The sequence below is a fragment of the Tiliqua scincoides genome, chromosome 4 (assembly GCF_035046505.1).
Source record: "Tiliqua scincoides isolate rTilSci1 chromosome 4, rTilSci1.hap2, whole genome shotgun sequence".
NCBI lineage: Eukaryota > Metazoa > Chordata > Lepidosauria > Squamata > Scincidae > Tiliqua > Tiliqua scincoides.
In genome coordinates this window covers 13,423,319-13,446,487 of record NC_089824.1, presented here as the reverse complement: position 1 = coordinate 13,446,487, position 23,169 = coordinate 13,423,319, and the positions used below count along the sequence as shown (strand labels likewise).

Below are 23,169 nucleotides of genomic sequence, written 5' to 3'. Positions count from 1 at the left end.
GTGTCTACTCAGAAGGAAGTCCCATTACAGTCAAAAGAGCTTACTCCCAGGAAAGTGTGGATGGGATTGTAGGCTTACAGCCTAATCCACTGCCCACCTACTCAGCATAAGCCCCATTCGAGTGCGTGGGGCTTACTCCCAGGAAAGTGAGGACAGACCGGGCCGCCGGGCATCCCCAGTAGCAGCGCTCCGGAGAGTCAGCAGCGGCGCGCGTCCTCCTCGGGGCGGAGCAGGGCCCTGGCCGGCGCCGCCCCGTCCCCGGGTGCTGAATGGGGAGGCGGGCTCTGCCGGGCGCCGCCCCGCCCGTGCGTCACGGGGAACTTTGGTGCGCTCCCGGAGCGGGGCAGGGGCAGAGGCAGGCAGGCGGTGCGCGGCGGTGGCTGTGCGCGGAGGGACTGCGGGGGATGCCCGAGCCCGGCCGCCTCTGATCCGGAGCAGGGAAGAGCAGAGCCGCCCCCGAGCCGCGCGCCCCCTCCGGCTCCATGAGCCGCCAGCTGGCCCCCCGCAGCCCCGCGGCGCTGCTGCCGCCCCCCGGGGCCGGTGCCCGCTGCCGGGGCTCCCCGCCCGCCAAGCGCCTCCTGCTGCAGGACGCCGAGGACGCGCCCGCCGCCAAGTGCGCCCGCCCGGCCGCCGACTGCGCCCACGACTGGCTCGGCGCGCCCGGCTCGCCCTGCGCCCCCGTCTCCCCCGCGGCCCCCGGAGCCCCCCCGCCCTCCGGCCCCGGCGGCAGCCCCAGCCTCGTCGCCGGCTACCTCCTGCTGCCCCTGCCCGACAGGAAGCACGTCTTCAGGGCGCTGGACGTCAACACCGGCCGCGAGCTGCGCTGCAAGGTAAACGCTTGCAAGCCCCGCTGCGCTCCGTGGAACGCCGGCGGAACTCCCCGCCACTTGGCGCCCGCGTGAGAAATCCGGTCTCTGAATGGGGGTCGCGTCGCCGGGCGAGTGGAATGTTTGCAGTCCGCATCGGTGAAGGCTTAACTGCTGTCTGGATCGAGCCAGGGTGGGGGGGGGGCGGGAAGAAGAGTTGGAAGAAGCAAAGGCTTTCAGCGCCTGGCCTCCAGTCCAGCCCCAAAGTTGGATCAGGATTTGAGGCTTCAGTCCTAAGCATGCTCACCTGGGAGTAAACCCCATGGACTGTCATGGGACTTGCATCTGAATAGACAGGTATAGGATTGAGCTCTGGGGCTGCAATCCTATCCACACTTACCTGGGAGTCAGCCCCATTGACTTTAGGGGGTTTACATCTGAGTAGACAGGCGTAGGATTGAGTTCTGGGTCCGCAATCCTTTTCACACTTACCTGGGAATAAGCCTCATTGACTATAACAGGACTTACTGCTGAGTGGACAGGCATAGGATTGGGCTAGCTGGGTTTTAACACCTGCAGAATTTTTGTGTGTGTGCATTTGCTTGGGCGTAAGTCCTGTTAACTGAGTAACTGAGTGGGGTTACTTCTAAGTAAACACGTGGCCGGGCTTGCAAGTTTGCTGAGCTCGGATCGAATTGTGGCGGCTGTAGAAAGACAGTATTGGTGCCAGGCAAGTCCTGCACCAGCTCATCTAGGTAGGAGGGTATTGTTTCAGCTTTGTTGGATTGTGTTGGTGCTGAGCAGCTGGAACTGATGATTTGGTCTTAGAGGTGCCCTTATTGTAAGTGAGGTTATTTTTATTTGTGATGGAATAAGGATCAGCAGAAGATCCACTGGAATCTAGGGTTGGATGCCTTGTGTGTGTTTGTGTATTTTTTCCCCCCAGACCATTTGGAAAGGTCTCATGTTAAAGAGAGGGTTAAGTTCCCAGCCATAATCGTCATCTGCTTCCCTGCTGCAGAATAGTACGCAACCGGGACTTGGCTGCGACAAGCGAGCTTTCCAAGTTTTCCATGAGGTGTCCTCGGCTCTTTAAATAAATAAAATGTGCACGCCACTGACCCTGTCTATTTTCCTAGGCTTGCTTCCAGAATAGGCTAGTAGTTGCCGAGCCTAGGTTTATTGCTGCCACCTACCGTTTGCAAACTTGAGCAGGGCATGGCTCCAGAGCCGTGGACTGTTGCCCTTCAAATGGAGTTCAGAGAATTGTCCTGAAGTGCCTGGAGGATTGCAGTATTAGTAAGCTGTGAAATGATACCTTTGCAAAAACAAAACATGGTATTCACTCCTTTCTTAGAACTGCTGGAGGCAAGCTTTTGAATCACACAGAACTCTTCAATCAGGTTGAGAGTAGAACATGGGTATGGTGTGGCCAGCTTGGTGATTGCTTCAGCTTGGCTCACTGACTTATTCTAACCAGTCCTTTACAGACTTCTTGCAGTTTAAGAAGATAGGCTGGCTGGCTAGCTAGAAGGATCTTTCATTCAGGATCACAGATGGCCCTGTGTGGTGGCAAGTAACTTTTGTGTCCTGGAATGGAAGATTCTGTCTCTTGGAAAGAAGAGTTTGTCTAGGCCAGTAGAAGTTGATGTATTACAACTGACTTATAAGGGCTGTTTAACTTTTGTGGATGCTTTGCAAGCCTGCTTGAACTCGAGAATCTGTCTTGGGCTCGCTGGAAGTCTTGCTGGGTTGGATGAATGAGAATGATGACATTCTATGTATGTCATGATTTCCAGTCAGGCCTAGGATGTGAGTAACCCAGCAGAGCTTTGCAGGTCATCAGGAGAACATGACTGAAGTCTTGCAAAACAGCTGTGAATAAAAGATGAGAGGCTCTGATCCTCTCCCTTCCTTTGGTTAAAGTTTGTTACAGCCTCAGAGTTGCTTGATTACCATTTGTCTGAATCACCGAAGACAACTCGGAAGGTGAATGTTTTGTGCCGGTACACTCTCGCGCTTTTTCCTTTCTGCATTCTCCTTGTCAGCTGAGAAGAAGTGTTTATATAAGCTCTGTGTGTGTCTATGAGTCCATAGTTTGCTGCTGGTTATGCCCTTGTTGGAGCGGTTTACTTTCTAGAGAACTTGGGAGTTGGGCTCTGCTTGGTTGTAGGCATTGCATACTGGTAGATAAACTGGGATTCTGTTTCACTTCTTCAAGTGTGAGCAGGAATTGGCCAGTATTCCAGTCTGATGTAGGGGAAAAAAGGGTGTGATGTTTATAGTGACAACATCTTGAGACGACGCAAATATTTCCAAGACAGCCTTACGCAAAAGGGTTTCCTTCCTGGATGAGATTAAATTCTGAGCAGTCCTGCAGGCTGCTTCTAGAGGCAGCCAGATAGATACCCTGGGAGCTCACAGGTGGGCATGAAGGCCTGTTGTCTGTCCCAAGCACCTAATCTATTCTTCCTCTGTACGTGGAGGCTCCTTTTAGCAATCCTGGCTAATGGATATTGATAAATCTATCCTATCCTGTAAATGTATCTACTTCCCTATTGTAAATTTGTAAAATGCACCATTCATAAAATGTGTAACTATTTTTTCTAAAAGACGTTTATTTTGTTACCCTTTTCCTTTCACACTTTGGCCAAATTCGGTGCCTATCCCTTTCCTCATTTGTCATGGCTCTGCTGTGCCCTTCTAGGTGCATAACTTTAGGGATGACCCCATAAAGTCTTTGGGATGCTGAGGGAGATGAAGGAATGTAGATATGTTGCACTGACAGAATTTGTTGCCGTTTCTGTTGTGCCCTTTTGTAATCTTGGTTCTTCCTGTCTTCCCCACTTCTGTTTCCAGGTCTTCCCCCTCAAACACTACCAGGACAAAATCCGACCTTACATCCAGCTGCCGTCGCACAGAAACATAACTGGGATCGTGGAAGTGATTCTGGGAGAAACCAAGGCCTATGTCTTCTTTGAGAGAGACTTTGGTGACATGCACTCCTATGTGCGGAGCTGCAAGCGCTTACCGGAGCAGGAGGCTGCCCGGCTCTTCAAGCAGATTGTCTCAGCGGTTGCACACTGCCACCAGTCAGCCATCGTGCTTGGGGACCTCAAACTCAGGAAATTTGTCTTTTCCAGTGAAGAAAGGTGAGCAGGGTTGCATGGTGCTTGGGCAAAGTGGGATCTCTGTGCAACTTGGTTTACTGGGGAGGCACCTTGATGAGAGAGTTGGGGGCTGGGGTGGAGGGCTAAAGCCACATTTCATTCTGTGCTCCATAATGTGTCATCTACACTCTTCTCTTGTGTATCCGGCAGTTGCAAGGGCAGTTTTGGTCCAAAGGCTGTCAGTTACTTACCTCTACTATAAATCATGGATTGGTGCTCTGCAAGTTGGCACAGAGGCCTCTTTAAAGGAAGAGTAAAGGCACCTGATCATAGTAGGAGCTTTGTGTAGTGACTTTGATTACAGTACTTTGTCTTCTACTGATCTATGAATATCTAGGTTTGATATTAAATGGTTGTTAGCCAGAATACTTGGATAGTTGAAGGCTCAGTGAAATCATTGGGAATAACTCTGTTTAGATTCAGAATGTTTTGTCTTAATTTAGTTGTGGTTCAGGATGGAAAACTGGCAAAAACAGTGGTTGTTTGTGTTTGGGACTGAAGAATTAGGTGTTCAGCATGGTAGTAATAATTTAAATCTTAGTATTTTTAAGTATCCCACACTCAAATGAATTAAGTTTGGACACTGGTTGTGATTAAGAATTGTGATAATAGCATTGGTTGGTGATTGATCAACTGATATGGGCAAGATATGGGCAAGAACATAGAAACTAGAGGTGACCTGTGGAACTGAGTGTGTGGGATGATGACACTGCAACTTGTTTTACACTCATTGTGTAACTGTAATTTTGTTGTGCTAAAAGTAGTTCCCTGTAGTTGGAAGAGGCCAAAGAGCCACTTGCGATCCCAGAAACCTTTGGAGCTCTCTGCAAGTCAGTTGTAATCGTAGTTCTGTGCAAGCCATGGCTGTCCAATTGGGAAGTAGTCTCAATCTCCCTCCTGGTACAAATTTTTCACCTCCTAAGCCTTAATTGTGGTTTCATGTTGCATCTATACAGAATGTGAACCAGGGTTTGCAAATCAATGTCAAACACCGCTTAAGATGGAAATCCTTGTTAGAATGGGGATTCTGGTTAGTGTTAAAGATAGTTTGTGTTGATACAGTTAATGTTATGAGATGTTGGGGCACTTATGAGTCACTGCTCAATGCTATGATTTTATGTCTGCAATTATCTATATACATCTATTCTTCTGTTAAAAACAGGAATTTAAAAAAAAACACAAATGGGATTATAGGGGTGGGATTAGCTCTGGAGAAAGGGGAAATACTGTTGGTGGAAGAAAGGTCCATTCTCGAGGCTCTCTGGTTTTGCACGCCAGGGTTTTGAGGGAGCCTGGTTGCATCTTCACTGAATTAGTGGGCTGCAAAGTGGAGAGGAGGTGCAGCTTAACACAGCTCACCAGCACAAGTGATGGCTGGCTGTCTTCCTTTGTCCTCCTTCGCAGATCTGGTGTCAGGCTTTCAGGGGTGTAAGCCTGACACATCTTGCTTGTGAATGCGCAAGCATAAGAAGGGGTTGCCTGTTAAAGATGGTGTGATAAGTTTTGTGTGCGGAACCTTGGCAGAGAGGAAGAGGGAGGCACAGAGGAGGATGTGGAAGTGTGAAGCAAATTTTTGCAAAATTCTCTCTCTCCTTGGATAATTGTAGCTGGGTCATATGTGGGCAGCCGAGAATAGGTGTGAAAATCCAGCCCAGCTGAACTCTGTGGGAGTTCTGCTTTTGATACCAGCAGAAACCATTTCACACTTGAAGGCTGCAGTCCACGCATTGCTGATGCCTTTGTCAGCCGTGGATTGTAGGGAGTAGTTGGTAAATTTCAGCCTCAGTTCTGGTTTTTTGCTTCAAAAAAAAAAAAATTTGGACAGTTTTTTAAACGAGGAAGCAACTGGCTCTCTGCATCTTGCTTGTTCTATGTTGCGTCCACAAATCACTTGTTCCAGAGTGTATTTTTTCCCCCTGGTCTGTTTCTGGGACTCTGCAAGAGCCTCCAGATATATTGATGAGTCCCAGATGATTCTGGGCCACCTGCTCCAAAAAGTGAATGCAAAAAGTGTGTCTTGGTGACTGAATTCTCTTGGTGTGAATCATTAGCGAATGGGGATGTAAAAGTGGGGGAACAAAGCAGCAAGTGTGGACACAACTTTAGCCACTGGAGAAGCTGTATTTGTACATGGGAGGCGGCTGATAACAGCATGACGTGTGTTTGTGTGTGAACTGAGCTGTGTGAGGGTGAGCCCAACAGATGACTTCCTTCCATTGCGGCTTTGCAGCATTCAAAGTCATACTGCCTCTGAACACGAAGGTGCATATAGCCATCACGGCTACACCTATGTGCCATGCTTCACTGTGGAATTCGATCATGCGCACATTTGCATATCAGGAACTCAGTGATCAAGTGAAAGTACAGATGTGTGAATTGTGCCCTGTGTCAGAAACTCTAGGATGGGGATTTCTGCAAGATAGTTGAGCCCTGTTACTCCTCTAACCCCGCCCCAGACCTCAGCACTCTTTGTTGGCTAAAGTAGCAGAGAGGGCATGGTGACTTATAAAACAGTAACTGACTTCTAATGAGAAGCTTATGCATATAAGGCTGGCTCCAATAAACCAAGCCACTGGATGAAATAGCAACTTGCACCTGGCACAGCTAATTTGGAAACCGAGCATTGCATTGGGCCAATGTCATACACTTAGTGTTTGGTGACCAGAGGGTTAAGCAATGCCGGGCGGGCGAGACCTTAGTGTAGCAGGCACAGGTGCAGGGTTTGCCAATCAGAGAAGGCAGAGAAGGTTGAGTCACAATTTTCCATTTACAAGGGGGGAGTGCGGGGGGGGGGGAGTGTGAGAATCATACATTAGGACAGAAAGGTCACACTGAGGACAGCAAGCAATTAATGCATTTGCCAGCTAGCTAAAGCTGCAAGGACGGCAGCAAGCATGATCAGAGCCATTGGGAACCAGATAATATTTAATCAACTGATTTAAAAAATCCAAAACTGACTCACTAGAACAAACTCACTGGGTTTAGGATGTTTACAGAAAAGCTTGTAACCTCAACCTGCAAGGCCAGGTTTTTTTGGGGGGGGGGGGCAGAGTAGGGAAATATGCACCTGAAGAGTTATACTATTTCAGGAACAAAAGGGATGTGGGTTTTGGCTGTGATCCATGAGCCAGTTAAGGCTTGACATCATCGGGATGAATGGCTTCAGTCCAGGATCTCTGCCTTGTGACTCTGGTGTAGTGGGTGGGCCTTCCTATATTGCTCTGTGCTGAATGGGTGATGGTTGAATATGTGAATGGAAAAGTGTGTTTTTTGTATGAGCTGTACAGTGGTGTGCAGTGAGCCATTCATGGATGTGTGCTGCTACTGAACAATGTCGTTTTCCAGGGGAAACCAGGTCTGTGTGAACCAGTTCCAGGAAGCAAGCAACAGTCTACGGGACTTGAGCTGTGTTTTCCAAATGGATACACTGCTCAGTGGCATTTCAGTTGTCTTTTAGAGATGTCTCATTAACAGCAGTGACTTGCCTGGTGCAGTGGTGTAGCTAGAAGGGTTGCAAAGTACTAAGTATTGCAAGGAGTTGCTCTGCAGTGTGCAAGGGGTCCCTCTCATTTGAGCCAGGCACTCCCACTGCCTGGAATGGCTGGGGTGCAGCTCCCTGCAAAACTTAGTGTTTTGCACCCCCTCTAGCTCCTCCATTGGCCTAGTGCCAGTTTACACATAATGGGTACGTCACTGGCTCTCTTATCACCAAATGACTCCTATGTCCAGTGCGTGGGTTGTTTCCATTTAAAAAGCTTTGTGATGTTTTTCTATAAACTACTTTGTGAATTTTTTTTTTGTTGAAAAGTGATCTATCAGTATTCTCAGTGATGATGATAATGTCACTGAGTAATGTGAAAGTTCTGTTTGTGGTCTTTCATCTGGCTTTAGCACATGTGTGCAAGTCATTTTTTGATCCTGCAGTCAACTGGTGTGGAACAGAGCCATGCCTCTGTTGCATCATGGTGATCTTGGATTTAGTGAACTGTGCAGAGCTCTTATAATTAGAGGTGTTTGAAAACAGTGCTTGTTTGACTCAGAAGTAAACCCATTGTGTTCAGTAAGACTTGGGCTGAAATCCTATCTTACTCACTGTAAACAAGCACCTCTACTTATGGTTCATCAACATTTATATTTTAAGTCCCACCATTCCTCTCATAACAGGGACAGTCAAGGCAGTTTACAACTAATACAGTAAAACAGAATAGATAGAATGGTCTGATACACTGCCATCATTTTGGGGAAGGGGCCTATTCTGGATGTACTTTCATGCTTGTTGGGTTATTAGTACAAATTAATAACCTGTATTTGTTCTCTCTGTTCTCCAGGACTCAGCTGAGACTAGAAAGCTTGGAAGATACTCACATCATTAAAGGGGAGGATGACGCCTTGTCAGACAAACATGGCTGTCCAGCCTACGTCAGTCCAGAGATCCTGAATACAACTGGGACTTATTCTGGGAAGTCGGCCGATGTTTGGAGTTTAGGAGTAATGCTGTACACTCTCCTGGTGGGACGCTACCCTTTCCATGACTCTGACCCTAGCGCTCTATTTTCTAAAATCCGCCGCGGACAGTTCTGTATCCCTGACCACGTCTCTCCCAAAGCCAGGTGTCTCATCCGCAGCCTGGTCAGGCGAGAACCTTCTGAAAGACTGACCGCCCCAGAAATTTTGCTCCATCCTTGGTTTGACGCAACTTTGGAATCTGGTTACGCGGATCAGGACATGAGAGCTTCAGATCAAGTTGTTCCAGAGGACTGTAGCAAGGATGACAATATCAGTTCCTTCTTTTGTTAAGCTCTTGACTTTGCCCCAACGGGGTGAAAAACCTCATACTGGCATACAAGCGCTCTTTAAAAATGTCATGTTCTGTGTTGTAAATGCATAGCATTCCAGAATCTAACTGTGGTCAAGACTGTAGCTGTGATCTTAAGTATACTCACTCATGTGTTTCCCTTTCTAAGGGGGGGAGGGGCTTGTGGAAAGGTTGCATTTCTTAGTTTGGTTGTTCTAGGGTTGTTCCCATTTAATTCCATGGGACTCCTCCAGAACACAAGGACTTGCAAAAGCATGTTTAGGCCTGGAGTGTCTGAACTGTAATTCTGGATGAACATACCTTGGACTTCAGTGGGAAATCCATACAGATGGATTTGAAATAAGTAATCTGTGACCTGCAGTCTTTTTTTTTTTTTTTTGGCTTACCTTTTAACAAAACAGTTTGGAGCCTCATGCTTTTGCTGTGCTGGTAACTTTAAGCTGTTGTAGCAACTACCGGAGAGCCAGCTGGAGTCTCCTGTCTCTCATACATCATAAAATGACAGGACTGTCAGGCTTTGATTACAGAATCTTATTGCTGGTGATGTAGAAGAGAAAATACAGACGCAGGATTTTTTTCCCTCCCATTGCCAGGTGGGGCATAAAGTCATGGTGCAAAAATTAGTGGAGCTAGGTATTAAAAAGCTTAGCATATCATACATTTCAAACTGGATCTCCAACTTAAGGGAAGTATGCCTTTTAGACAGCAATTCTCAAATTGCTTTCTTAGCAGTCTAGATGACCTGCCTGAAATCGATCTAAATGGTGCAGCCTCCGAGGTTGCAGGGTAGAGTGGGACTGCTTCCTGCATACCAACTCTATGAACCTGGAATATTTAGTTTATAAGACTGGATTTACAGTCTGAGCCTTAGCGTGGTTGAACTGAAGTACTAAACTCTTTTTTTCCCCGCCTTGTTAAATTTTGACTGAACTTTGTTGGCTCAAATCCGACTGCTTCATCCTAAGGAGTTGCGGATGGATTAGGTTACTAGTTGCATCACAGCCAGTGGAATTAAATGGGTTTGTTATACTGTGTGTACAGTGCATGGGTCATGGAGTACTGTGATCTAATTGGCTTGAGGATTGTGTTTCTGGGCTAGCAAACTCGGAGGATTTGATGCATGCTGTGTTTGGGAATTGGCTAACAAACACCAGTGCTGTCAAGGTCAGGTATATTGGTCTTAAATTATTTTGACTAGAAGTCTAGAGCCACTGAAATAGGTAAGAATATTGTCATTGGCTTCAGCAAGAGAGATTATAAATATCTCTGTTCTCCTAATGTTTATTGATTTGCAAGATCTATTGATTTCAGTGGGTCTAGCCTTGGTGCTGAATCTTTTTAAGTAACTTAATCATGACTTTTAAATATTTCCTTTCTTCAGCAAGTGATCTAAGGGATTGTTTCCTAGACTTGTTGGGTGTAACTGGGCATCCCTCTGAGAGGGACATCACACATGCAAAAACCCAAAACACATCAGCAAGGGTGGAGTGGCCTAACCTGAAAAAGATAATCCTGTCTCATTGCATACACTGAAACATGGGTTTTTTGTATGTAGACTTTTTTCTATAACACATTGCATCATCCTTTGTACCAAAAGGGGAAGAAAAATATCCATTTTGATAACCCAAGAAACCAGTCCCAATGGTTCTGATTTTGCTATTCATTCTGCCCCTTCTACCTCCCTTTACCTGGCTGTGATCAGGTTTGTCTGCATTTCAAATTCTTGTGTGGATAATGAATACACTTGAATAATTATTCACTTCCTGGATGGGGAAATTAAGTTCCCAACAATGATGACTGATCCAGTTTGTGTAACCATTGGAGAAGAAAGTTTCATTAATCATCTGGTTGCTTTATGCTGTGGAACACCAATGATCATGGGCTAGTAGCAATTCTTGTGGAATGGAAACTTGGCTTTAGAGAGCTGTAGGTGCTAAAGGAACCTAGCTGAATTCGGTTGATCAGTTGTTAATATTGTTGTACTGTGTTCTGAAACAAATTCGCTCGTCAAGGGTGTGTAGGTGCTACAAACTTCAGGTAGCTGCAGGTTTGCCTTTCAAGGAACTTGAGGAAATGGAGATGGTGAACAGAATGGCGAGCAGCCCAATGTTCATGGTGTTCCTTGTGTTAAAATCAATACACCCATTTGCCCCAGGTGTCAAAGTACGTAAGGTTGCTGAAGAATTGATAAGTTCCGAAAGCTGTATGTGTGCATTCTCCCATGCTATTTCTTGTGCCTATCAAGCGGTTAGGGCCACTGTGGTTTCTGAGAGAGCTATGCATACCTCATTTGCTGTGTAGTTTGTATGTGACACCTTGCCATTTGAGGGTAGTGTGTTTGTGTGTGAAATGGCCGTAATGCGTATGTCCTAAAACTCAAGATGTCGGAGAGCAGCTTAAATGTGAATTAGGGCTGGCAATACTAACTTGATAGAATCAAGAGAATTTGAGGTGAAATTTTATTTTATGATCACAATTGCACTAAAGCTCTCATGATTGCTTTTGATATATTTTGTATCTGTGATACAGTGTGTTTGTGTTTTTTTTAAACCTCCTCAGACCTGCCTATGAATCTGTATATATCGGTAGGTGAAAACCTAATAACACTATGGCTGCAATCCTGTCCACACTTACCTGGGAGTAAGCTCTATTGATTATAATGGGCTTTACTTCTGAGTAGACGTCCATAGGATTCCGCTCATTGTCTCACATCTGTAAATTTGTACATACTTGAGAATCGACCTGATGAAGTTGTAAAAATCCTGTACAAAAAGTTGAATAAATCCAATTTCATAAGAAACATTCTGTTTTTTCTTCTTTCTCTTTGTGGGAGTTTTACCAGATTTCTTATAGAGGTGGCACCTTAGGGAAGGGCTGGAAGGCTGGTGAGATGTTGGGGAACCCTGCAACGACTTGTGTCCTGTGCATTGCCACAGATCTTAATTAGGACTCGAGCCCAATTAGAGAAATCTTAGTCAATCAAATTGCTTAATTGCATGACATACATTTGCATATCGCTAATACAATTTTGAAGTGAAATGCTATATGTTTTTAGGCAGGTGGGTGTGTTGCTGCTAGCACCATGTTAGAGGCCCTCCTTCCATTGTGACAGTGAAAAGGGGAATTGCTTCTTCTAAAGTGGATACCTGCAACTGCAGTCTGTAGAAGTACTCTAAAATTACATAACTGGCAGGCTCCACGGGACTACAGAGGTAATTGGCGCATGTATTAATGCTTGATGTTTCATTATTTGAATATTCAGCCTCAACCTTCTCACACATTTAAAGTCTCCTCCGGAGGGTTCCTTTTCTAAGGAGGCTGAAACTTAGTTCATCAAACTGACAGATAAATATTTGGATCAGCTGCCCATGCTGAAATGTAAATGGCATCCTTCCAAAAGAGTCCATGGGTTGAAGTTGGGAGATAGCACAGGGCAAGGTTGTGCTGTGCAACTAGAGGTGGCTTCTCTCTCCATATATATTGCCTCTTAACAAGTTTCTGTTTTGATTGCATGGCAAAAAAGGAATGTCAAAGGAACCTCTGAACCACAGTTCACAAAGGAGGCGCTAGCAAATGTCCACTGGCGGGACAATATGTTGGGTTCGTAATAGAGAGAGTTGCTCTCCCATGCTAAAGATGAGTCACTACTTTAACAGGTGCCCCTGGTGTAGGTACCATGTTCTCTGCTACACCTGAAAAATCATCCAAATGGGGAATGCGTTTCCAAGAGGGCAAAAATGTTCATGCAATGCAGCTCCTATTTAGTCTCAATTTTAAATCCACTGTTGTGGAGTGCAAATGTAGCCATTTTTGTGAGCCATTTTAACCCCTCTCCCCGACATCTACATGAACAAAACCCCACCATCCTGGGAGAAATTAGAACAAGCTTTCCTAGTTGCTTCCTTTGGTCATGGAGAAGAAAAGGGAGTTGGCTGTTCACAACAACAGGAAGAGTCTGCTCACCTTAGCTGCACCTTCATTGGCTATTCTGAGGGTGTTACCACACACACAGCCAGCAGAGTTTCCATGAACTTGCTGAGTGGATGCCTGACGCCATCATATCTCAAGTTACTTGACTGAAGTTATCTTAGTTGGTGTCATATATGTATACAAGCTACCTAGGAAGTCTGATTGGGTTACTCACACCACAGTGCAAGTGGATCTTGAGCAGCAGTTTCAAGGGGGGGGGTATTAAAACTGTAAGGGCCTTGTGTTTTTTGGAAAACAGATAAATAACCAACCTTTGTGAGATTCTAAACACATTTAGGGACTCTGTCCCTGGCCCAAACCCTCCGTGCTACAAAGCAGGACTGGGGATGCCATAGGTCTCCCCCATTTTTAAAAACAATTGCTATGCAAAATATTGTCATGTGAAATTGACATGCTTACTTATGTGTGGTCCCAAGTGCCATCTGCTGTCTGGGGCCCACTGGGGCCAAATAGCAGCCTGGGCTTGAGTGACCGCTGGGGTTGTGGTTTGTCTCGAAGGTCAGTCCACAAGCAACAAGGCACTGATTCACCACAAACCTGAATTGCCGTATATGACTTTAATAGTCATGGCTTCCTCAAAAGAATTCTCAAACTTGTAGTTTGGTTGGGAGTGCTAGGAATTCTTGGTTGGAGAACCATAGAATGTCCCTCTCTGAAGCATGGCTATCTTGGTTCTGGGGGAGAGGGGACGCAGAATGACTCTGGGTCAAATTTAAGCATGAGGTATAAATAATGTGGAGATGTATCTGTACAAATTCAATTCAGAGCTCTGTTCATTTTGGGACCTTCTTTTGTGGTGGGCACATTGCATTGGGAACTGTTTGGAGAAGTCTGTTTCATTTCAGAGCCTACCAGATCAATCCTATGCATATTTACTTGGAAGTAAGTACCACTATGTCCTATGGGGCTTACTCTCAGGAAAGTGTGCATAGGAATGCAGCCTAAATTGAAAATAAGACCTGTTTCTGATATTTTATAATTATAGTTTAATAATTATAGAAGCAGGCTACCTCAGAATGCCAGATGCAAGGGAGTGGCAACAGGATGGAGGTATCTTGTTCCTGTGCGCTCCCTGAGGCATTTGGTGGGTCACTGCGAGACACAGGAAGCTGGACTAGATGGGCCTTTGGCCTGATCCAGCAGGGCTCTTTGTATGTTCTTATGGAGAGTCATAGTTGTGGTGTTTTGTTTGCTCTGTGATGGCCCATTCACACCTGAATGATACCACTTGGTGTGGCAGACACTAAGTAATGAAAGTGTGTATATGAACCAGCCGAGTATGGTTTCTTTTTGCATCTCCCCACCTTCCAGTTACAGTGATGGGCCAAGTATGCTTTCTCCATGGACATCAGTGGGACCAGGAGCCTCAAGACCAAGTATAGTCATTTATTCTGCCCAACACTGCATATAGGCAACAGGAACCAAATGTTTACACCTGTGGGCTGGGCAAAAATGGGTTAATATGGCTGCAGGTCAAGCTGGAAGATTGTGGTTTGCAGAGCTGAAAAGCATTTGCTCACAGCCACAATTTAGAGGGAGGCTAAGGTGGAGCGGGGCTGGGGGCTGTTATTTAAAAAACGGCAAGTGATTTCTTTTTTTTAAAACAAGAAGCTGATTACTTAAAAAAATTGGTCTCTGCCATTTATTTACAGTATGGGAACAGCAAAACAAGCCTGATCCGCCGGGCTCTGCTTCCATTTTTGGCATGGAAGAAGCAAGAGTATCAATTACATTCTATGAAGTGCAAACATTAGACGTGAAGCAATCATGCTCCTAACAACGGCTAGCGATGCGCAGAAGACCAAAATAAATACAATCCACAGAGCAAGAGGTGACGCTTTTCTTTGGAGGCGGGGGTGGTGGAGCTGCAGAGACAAGTGCATTCCTAGCATGCTCTGGGCCGGACGGAGTGGTATCTCTGATGACCGAATTGCTGCACAGGCCAATTCTTCTTCTGCTGAAACAGGATCAGTGGCTGATAGCCTATCAGTGATAGGATGTGGCCAGTCAGGGCTCATTGCAGTGGGAGGGTCAGAGTTCTTTATGCAACTCATGAGTCTTATTGGGCAATTAAGTACTAATTAGAGGGAAGAGCTGAGGTGAGATCTTGCCCAGATGGAGACAGCATCTGCAGCTGCTGGAGTGGCTGGGAAGAAATCCACCAGCGCAAATAAATAAATGCAACTGAGAAAAACGGAGTCTAGCACTTTTAAGTCCCACTGATTTTAGTGGGACCACTGAGCTGTTGCTTACAGACCCAGTCCGAACTATCTCCCCCCCCCATGCCGATACAGCTGAGCCAATGGGGCATGCACTGCATGCAGTGGGGGAAGTCACAGAGGCATCCTCAAGGTGGGATTTGGAAATGTTTGTTTCCTTATTTGGGGGTAAGTCTCCACTTCCCCCAATGGGTCATCATGGAGCTACACTAGCTATTTTGATGGCCTAAGTCTGAGGAGAGTAGGGGAGAGGGTAGGATCCCAATGCAAGCCAGTGCCACTGGGAACCATCCCATCCCCTCCCTCCTTATTCCACCCCCACCCTCCCACTCCCTGCCCAGAAACTATCCATTCCTCCCCCTCCTTGCCCTGCTCTTCCCATTGCCTGCACCCTGTGCCACTTACCTTTGCTTCTGCAGGCAGCTAGTAGTGGCAGCGGGCCACTGACATCACCATCGTTTACAGAGGCAGTCCCGAAATGGCCCCCAGCAGTGTGCTGCACATGCCACCACATGGCCATTTACAACAGCAGAACCTCTGTTCCGCTGTCATGACTATAAGTTTGGGTTGGGCTGTTTGTTTCACAGTGACATTCATGGGACATAAGGTCAAACAACTTATGACATTAAATGCATTGCTGGTCATGACATGCCTCAGTTTTCTTTGATAGTTACCTAGTGTCAGGCTGGGGATACAGAGGAACCTTTTGGACACAGGAGGCAGCAGTGGGGCACCACAGGATCTGGCTTCAGCTATGTCAGCCTGGCCCAAGTGGCCTCAGTAGGACTGTGAGTTGCATCAGCCAGGTCCTTCTCCCCACCAGTTGGAACTCTCCTAGCCCCATACTGCTTTGGCTCATAGGCTAGCCAGCATCTGCTCCAGCTAGGTCTGCCTTCATCCTCGGCCAGGCTGGGCTTTATGCTGAAGATCAGCCCCCTTAGGCTCTGCCCCTTCCTCCTTGTGAGGGTTATAATGCTGGCCATCTGCACCTTCCTTCCTGCTTCTCATCCGTGCCCCTCTTTCTTGCTCTGTCTGCCAGCCAGGCTGTAGGGACTGCTGCTCGCCCGTGGAGTGGACTAGGGCGATGTTGCCCCAGCAGGCAAGGGGGCAACAGCAAGCCCTGGAGCTTCATGCCATCTGCCGGAGGCCCTTGGTCCCCCATAGCCCTAGTGCCAGGCTCAGAAACAGGCCAGGTTTGCCACTGAGTGCCTGGTTGTGGCTTGCTATAGCTTGCTCCCAGGAGTCCACAGGCTAGTCCCCCTCTGACCTTGCTACCACCCTACTGGCGGCTGTGAGGGTTCACTTGTGGCAGGCCTGTGGCTCCATTTCCCCTACAGGCCTTGGGGACAAAGGCAGGCTCCCTCTCCTTGCTGTTGCTCAACCTAGGGGCTGGCTCCTGGGTGACTCTGTTCCCAGGTAAGTCAGGGGAACCCTGACATTTAGATTAGGCCTTTGTGCAGATTGAGTTCATGGTGTGGGAAAAGGGGAGCTTTGATGCTCTGGCCCCATCCCAGACTCTATCCAGATTGTATTCCTACCCTTTGTGGATGCTATTATTTACCAACAGAGGGGAAAAACACCTCTCATTGGTGACAATCACAAAGAAAGAGGGCAGTGGCTGGCGGATACAATATTAAGAGCAACAAAAGTATGGAAGTGGGAGATACTGAACCTTCTCTGCTGCACCCTCTGTTTACCTCCTTAATGATTTTCTCAAGTGTTTTTTTTTTTTTTAAACTCAGCTGAGGTCACGTCTGACACTGAAGCTTGGCTGAAGAGGAAAGTGGTTAGGAAGAGAAGTACCTCTTTTGCTGACAACAAAACAGACTCACAATCCCTCTTTCTGTGTGCTTTGCAGTTCCACACTGAAGCAACAGAACCAATGCCATCACCTCCAGGTTGGTCTTCAGTCCCTCTTCCCTTCATCAAATCCTATATAGCACTGTCCAAATAAGCCTGATCACTCAGTCAAACAACTTGTTAAAAGGCAGATCAACCAAACATTTTAAATATTGGAAGCCTTTCCTGTTAGCATATGCAGTAGTGCCCCCCCCCCCCAAATAATTTTATTATCTGGTCTAGAGGATAGAGCTGCCATTAAGCCCAAAGATAACATCTGAAGGTTGCCAGTTCCAAGATCACCAAAAGCTTCCGTACGTGGTGAGATCTCCAGAAGTGATTGATAGGCTGAGCAGTAGATGAGTGAGAGACAAAGATGGCTCCGCTGCCCTTCTGAGGGAGGCAAGGAGCTGTCTGTCAGCATGGGTGGCAACTGTGGCCAGAATGGTTATCAGTCTGTGAAAAGATCCATCTGGAATGTTGTTTGTTCTTGAAAGATTGAACTTCTTTGTTATTGTAAAAACCCCTTACCTTTTAAAGTGACTTTAAAGATTAAAGTCAAAGGAGCAATCCAATGACCAAGAAGGGTAGTATATAAATACCAGTTGTTATTGAGTGCCCTACAATTGCTGTCCCCATTGTGCTCTCTTCCATTCAATGAGGAGAACAACAGTTCAAATTGTACTTCTGGAACACCATTGGAATTCATGGGCAGGGATGATTGATGGCAGGTTGGCCTGATGAGTCACTGGCCAAGGCACACCTGAACCTGGGCAACCTCTGAAGCCCTTTGACCACATAGCTGTAGTGTCCCGTGAGTTGGTCAGAAACATGTGCTGCCGCTTAAGAACATAAGTGTTTCATAAGTGGTCCTCTGGTGCTGCGTTCCACTGGAGAAGGGGGAATAGGTTGCAGTGCATAAAATGGAAGAAGATAGATAACTACAGCTTTTGATATAACTCTACCTCCTTACTATCCTTTTTATAATACATGGGACCAGGTGGGTTGCTCAAGTGACATCACTGTCATTTTCCTTTAAGATTTTTAAGAGATGGAGAAAGAGGAAATGGAGGGGGGGAGGGACATACAGACGGTGAAAAAAGAAGGAAGGGAAGAGAGACAAAGAAGGATACATACATTAAAACATTAGAAGTAAATGCCGCTCTGCATGTTGAAAATAAAGGTATGTCTTGGGTCTAGAAAGCTGAAGACTGCTAGTGTCTTATATATCAGAGGACTTCAACCTTTTTCGTGTCACAACAGCAACATATAAATTAAGTAAGTAAGGGCACAATCCTATGCAGGTCTATTCAGAAGTAACTCTTATTGAGTTCAATGGGACTTACTCCCAGGAAAGTGTGGTTAGGATTGCAGCCTCAGAGTCTGGGAAGCCCACTGTTGATTCTGCCCACCTCCCAGGACCCTATCTGCCCACTTCCTGCCCCATAATGCCCTCCCGGCACTGTTCACTGTTGCCAAATATTCTTATTAGAGAGAGCAGAAAAGGTTACCATGAAGCCTGGCACTAGTGGAAGCTATATTAGCACCATTACTAAGAACCTGAGCAGGACTGGGACACAGTCCTGGTCCCTGAAGGGGTACACTAGATGCCTCCTCCTTTACCTAGTGGTGCTCTAGTCTAGTAGTCTTCAACCTGTTTCATTCCTGTTAAGTTGCCGCAACCCCACAACTGACCCCGTTGGGGTCCTGACCCCAAAGTTGAAAAACACTGATGTATATGCTCCTTTTGGACAAGTTCTGTTCCTTTCTGATCTATACCTCTTCAGATTAGAGAGACCCAGCACAGTGCTAACGAATCCAATGGTGTGGTCCACCTGTTTATTCCCAGCAAGCTTCCATTACAGGAAATGCTTCATTTCCAGAAAGAAGTGCTTCTAGTCATCATTTACAACAACAACCAAGTCTGGTGTTTGATAAATGATTAGCAGTGGTGTCCTCAGTAGCTGTGCTTAGATTTTTTTTTTTTTGTCCCTGTTGCGCAAATTTCAGATTAGGAAAGGATTAAGTAACAACAGTGTGGCTAAAGTATTACACATCGCTCCTGGCTATTAGCCAAGGAATTTAGCATGCAAAAGCTGACATTGCTTAACAAGTCAAATATAGCCCTGGTCACCACAAGAACTGACCCTCCCGTTGCCCAAGGAAGCAGCTCAGTTTCTGCTCAGTGGTGTCTTTCAGTATATGATGATGGCATCTCAGGGGCTGGAAGGCTAAGACCCATGAACACATGATCCTAGAAATGTGGGGGCTGCTGTAGTGTGGCGTGTTGCTGGTCAGGGCTGCTGGGATGCCAGCAGTTCTTTCTTCAGGTTGCTGGCATCTCAGGGGCTGGAAGGCTAAGACCCATGAACACATGATCCTAGAAATGTGGGGGCTGCTGTAGTGTGGCGTGTTGCTGGTCAGGGCTGCTGGGATGCCAGCAGTTCTTTCTTCAGGTTGCTGGCACCACCATTTTCCCACAACAGTGGGGTGACTTCATCATCACTGCCGCAGCCAGTTACTGATCCCATGCTGGTGCACAGGTCTGCATGCCTCTCCGTGACACCCCCACTAACCAGGCGCTATCACTGTCATTGGTACTGAGAGTTTGGTGCTGGCTCAGCCTGGTGAACTTTCTGATGGAGCACTTGGCCAGTGGTTCAACCTGACCAAACCCTGACACCACCTGCCGCAACCAGAACCAAAAATCAAGGATGGAATGGCAGGGGTGGAAGCCACCACAGTGTGGTTTAGCAGCTCCACAGCAGCAATTCTCAGAGCAAATAGCGGGAAGCAAGTGGTGAGTGACAGTGAAGGTGGTCATGATGGAGGAAATGGAAAAGGTGCATAAGAGAGTGACAACATTGATTACTGGGCTGGGGAACCCTCCCTTCAGAGGAAAGGCTACAGTGTTTGGGGCTCTTCAGCCTAGAAAAGAGGCGCCTGAGGGGGGACATGATTGAGACATACAAAATTATGCTGGGGGTGGATAGAGTGGACAGAGGGATGTTCTTTTCCCCTCTCACACAACACCAGAACCAGGGGCTATCCACTAAAATTGAGTGTTGGGAGAGTTAGGACAGGCAAAAGAAAATATTTCCTTACCCAGTGTGTGATTAGTCTGTGAAACTCCTTGCTGCAGGATATAGGGATGGCATGTGCACATATGCCTTTAAAAGGGAACTGGACAAATTTCTGGAAGAAAAGTCTATCACAGGTTGCAAGCCATGACGTTTATGTGCAACCTCCTGATATCAGAAGTAGGCTACCTCAGAATGCCAGGTGCAAGGGAGGGCACCAGGATGCAGGTCTCTTGTTGCCTTGTGTGCTTCCTGGGGCATCTGGTGGGCCACTGTGAGATACAGGAAGCTGGACTAGATGGGCCTGAGGCCTGATCCAGCAGGGCTCTTCTTATGAGGAAAGGTTATTGGGGGGCTGGGAATACTGTGATGCTCAAGAGCCTGCAAAAACCTGGAGCTGGCTGTGTTTCTAGGCATGGATGCCAAATCCATGCAAGTTAAGATGAGTCACAGAGAAACCATAAATGTAACCAAGTGTAAAGTGTTGTTGGTAGAATGCTCATGTTCTCACCTCAGGTCTCAACACGTCATCTTTGCAATGTCTAATGGTGAAAGCATTTTACAATCATGGCCCAACTAGGAAGGAAAAAAAAAAGTCACAGTAACTTGTGGCCAATTTTAGCTCATGTAATACGTTCCAAAGAACATGATTTTGCAAGGAGATACTGGGTCTGTTCGTAGGATTAAGTGTTACTTCTCACATGTACAGGATTCAGAAGTATGACAATTTCCTTCTCGGGCTGTGCCTCTGATGGTGCGATCCATGCTCTGCTTTATTTAGGGCCACTTCACGCTTGCACTTACAGGTGGAAAGAAAAATACATGCTCACTGTCATGCGTGAAGTCCATACAGTCAGCATCTATAGTGCAGCACCAATGCTTGTGTTTGCAAACCAGTGGACCGGGGACTTCTACCACTGCACTGCATGTGCTGATAGCCTGATAGCAGAACTGAGAAAAGGGGAACCAGTCTGGGTCTGTTGCTAGGGGTTAGTGGCAGACCTGGGATTTGTTTAGGTTCTTAAACCTAAACAAGGCAAAAAAGCAACAGTGAAAAGGAAGTTAAGCTCTCACAGCTTGTCCACACACATCTGGGATAACAGCACAGGATGTTTTGCTCAGAAATTGTGTCTGATCTCAGGGGATGGGAGCTTGAACCTTGACCTTGTACAATCCTAATCCCATTCTCACCTTGACCAATACATCAATATCACCATTATTACTAATCTCACCAGTAGCGCTACTGCTAACTTGGGGATGGTGTTGGAGGGGAGAGTCGTGGGCTAGAGTGTGATGGGCTCCAATTCTCTAGCCCCTCCTCCTCAACATTTTCTCTTCCTTTCTCCCCTTTTTCAATCCGGGGGTGGGGTGGGGGGAGCAGGAGCGGTGGAGATGAGTGGGTGCTTAAGGTCACCATCTCAGTCTGCCTCATGGATGATCTGGTCCTGATCCATAAATACTGTGCTGGGGCAAGGGGGGCTCAGCACAGCTACAAGCAGGTGGACGGGGGTGAGAGGGGTTGCAGGAGGAGGAGCAGAAGAGACAGTGGACTCCTCATGGGCAGAAGGCAGCACTGGTGACAGGCAGGCGAGGAGGAAGAGATTCCCATACCGTATAAGAACATAACATAAGAACATAAGAACAGCCCCACTGGACCAGGCCATAGGCCCATCTAGTCCAGCTTCCTGTATCTCACAGTGGCCCACCAAATGCCCCAGGGAGCACACCAGATAACAAGAGACCTGCAAGGCTTCCTGGGAATTGTAGTTAAGAACATAAGAACAGCCCCACTGGACCAGGCCATAGGCCCATCTAGTCCAGCTTCCTGTATCTCACAGTGGCCCACCAAATGCCCCAGGGAGCACACCAGATAACAAGAGACCTGCAAGGCTTCCTGGGAATTGTAGTTAAGAACATAAGAACAGCCCCACTGGACCAGGCCATAGGCCCATCTAGTCCAGCTTCCTGTATCTCACAGCGGCCCACCAAATGCCCCAGGGAGCACACCAGGTAACAAGAGACCTGCAAGGCCTCCTGGGAATTGTAGTTAAGAACATAAGAACAGCCCCACTGGACCAGGCCATAGGCCCATCTAGTCCAGCTTCCTGTATCTCACAGTGGCCCACCAAATGCCCCAGGGAGCACACCAGATAACAAGAGACCTGCAAGGCTTCCTGGGAATTGTAGTTAAGAACATAAGAACAGCCCCACTGGACCAGGTCATAGGCCCATCTAGTCCAGCTTCCTGTATCTCACAGCGGCCCACCAAATGCCCCAGGGAGCACACCAGATAACAAGAGACCTGCAAGGCTTCCTGGGAATTGTAGTTAAGAACATAAGAACAGCCCCACTGGACCAGGCCATAGGCCCATCTAGTCCAGCTTCCTGTATCTCACAGCGGCCCACCAAATGCCCCAGGGAGCACACCAGGTAACAAGAGACCTGCAAGGCTTCCTGGGAATTGTAGTTAAGAACATAAGAACAGCCCCACTGGACCAGGCCATAGGCCCATCTAGTCCAGCTTCCTGTATCTCACAGCGGCCCACCAAATGCCCCAGGGAGCACACCAGGTAACAAGAGACCTGCAAGGCTTCCTGGGAATTGTAGTTAAGAACATAAGAACAGCCCCACTGGATCAGGCCATAGGCCCATCTAGTCCAGCTTCCTGTATCTCACAGTGGCCCACCAAATGCCCCAGGGAGCACACCAGATAACAAGAGACCTGCAAGGCTTCCTGGGAATTGTAGTTAAGAACATAAGAACAGCCCCACTGGACCAGGCCATAGGCCCATCTAGTCCAGCTTCCTGTATCTCACAGTGGCCCACCAAATGCCCCAGGGAGCACACCAGATAACAAGAGACCTGCAAGGCTTCCTGGGAATTGTAGTTAAGAACATAAGAACAGCCCCACTGGACCAGGCCATAGGCCCATCTAGTCCAGCTTCCTGTATCTCACAGCGGCCCACCAAATGCCCCAGGGAGCACAACAGGTAACAAGAGACCTGCAAGGCCTCCTGGGAATTGTAGTTAAGAACATAAGAACAGCCCCACTGGACCAGGCCATAGGCCCATCTAGTCCAGCTTCCTGTATCTCACAGTGGCCCACCAAATGCCCCAGGGAGCACACCAGATAACAAGAGACCTGCAAGGCTTCCTGGGAATTGTAGTTAAGAACATAAGAACAGCCCCACTGGATCAGGCCATAGGCCCATCTAGTCCAGCTTCCTGTATCTCACAGCGGCCCACCAA

At 47.3% G+C, this 23,169-nt stretch overlaps 1 protein-coding gene across 1 annotated transcript; it reads left to right on the top strand.

The window, feature by feature from the left end:
• The first annotated feature begins 367 nt into the window (after nt 1-367).
• Nucleotides 368-11,594, top strand: TRIB1 (tribbles pseudokinase 1). Its single transcript, XM_066625808.1, has 3 exons — nt 368-830; nt 3,666-3,958; nt 8,305-11,594. Exons 1-3 carry the CDS (start codon nt 483-485, stop codon nt 8,771-8,773), a joined length of 1,110 nt encoding a protein of 369 aa, XP_066481905.1. The 5' UTR covers nt 368-482; the 3' UTR covers nt 8,774-11,594.
• The last annotated feature ends 11,575 nt before the right edge of the window (nt 11,595-23,169 follow it).

Bases quoted from the DNA above. Each gene is read 5' to 3' on its own strand.
- TRIB1 (XM_066625808.1), top strand. From the start codon at position 483: ATGAGCCGCCAGCTGGCCCCCCGCAGCCCCGCGGCGCTGCTGCCGCCC. The intron at 831-3,665 runs GTAAACGCTTGC...TTCTGTTTCCAG, and splicing joins GCCGCGAGCTGCGCTGCAAG to GTCTTCCCCCTCAAACACTA. The intron at 3,959-8,304 runs GTGAGCAGGGTT...TCTGTTCTCCAG, and splicing joins GTCTTTTCCAGTGAAGAAAG to GACTCAGCTGAGACTAGAAA.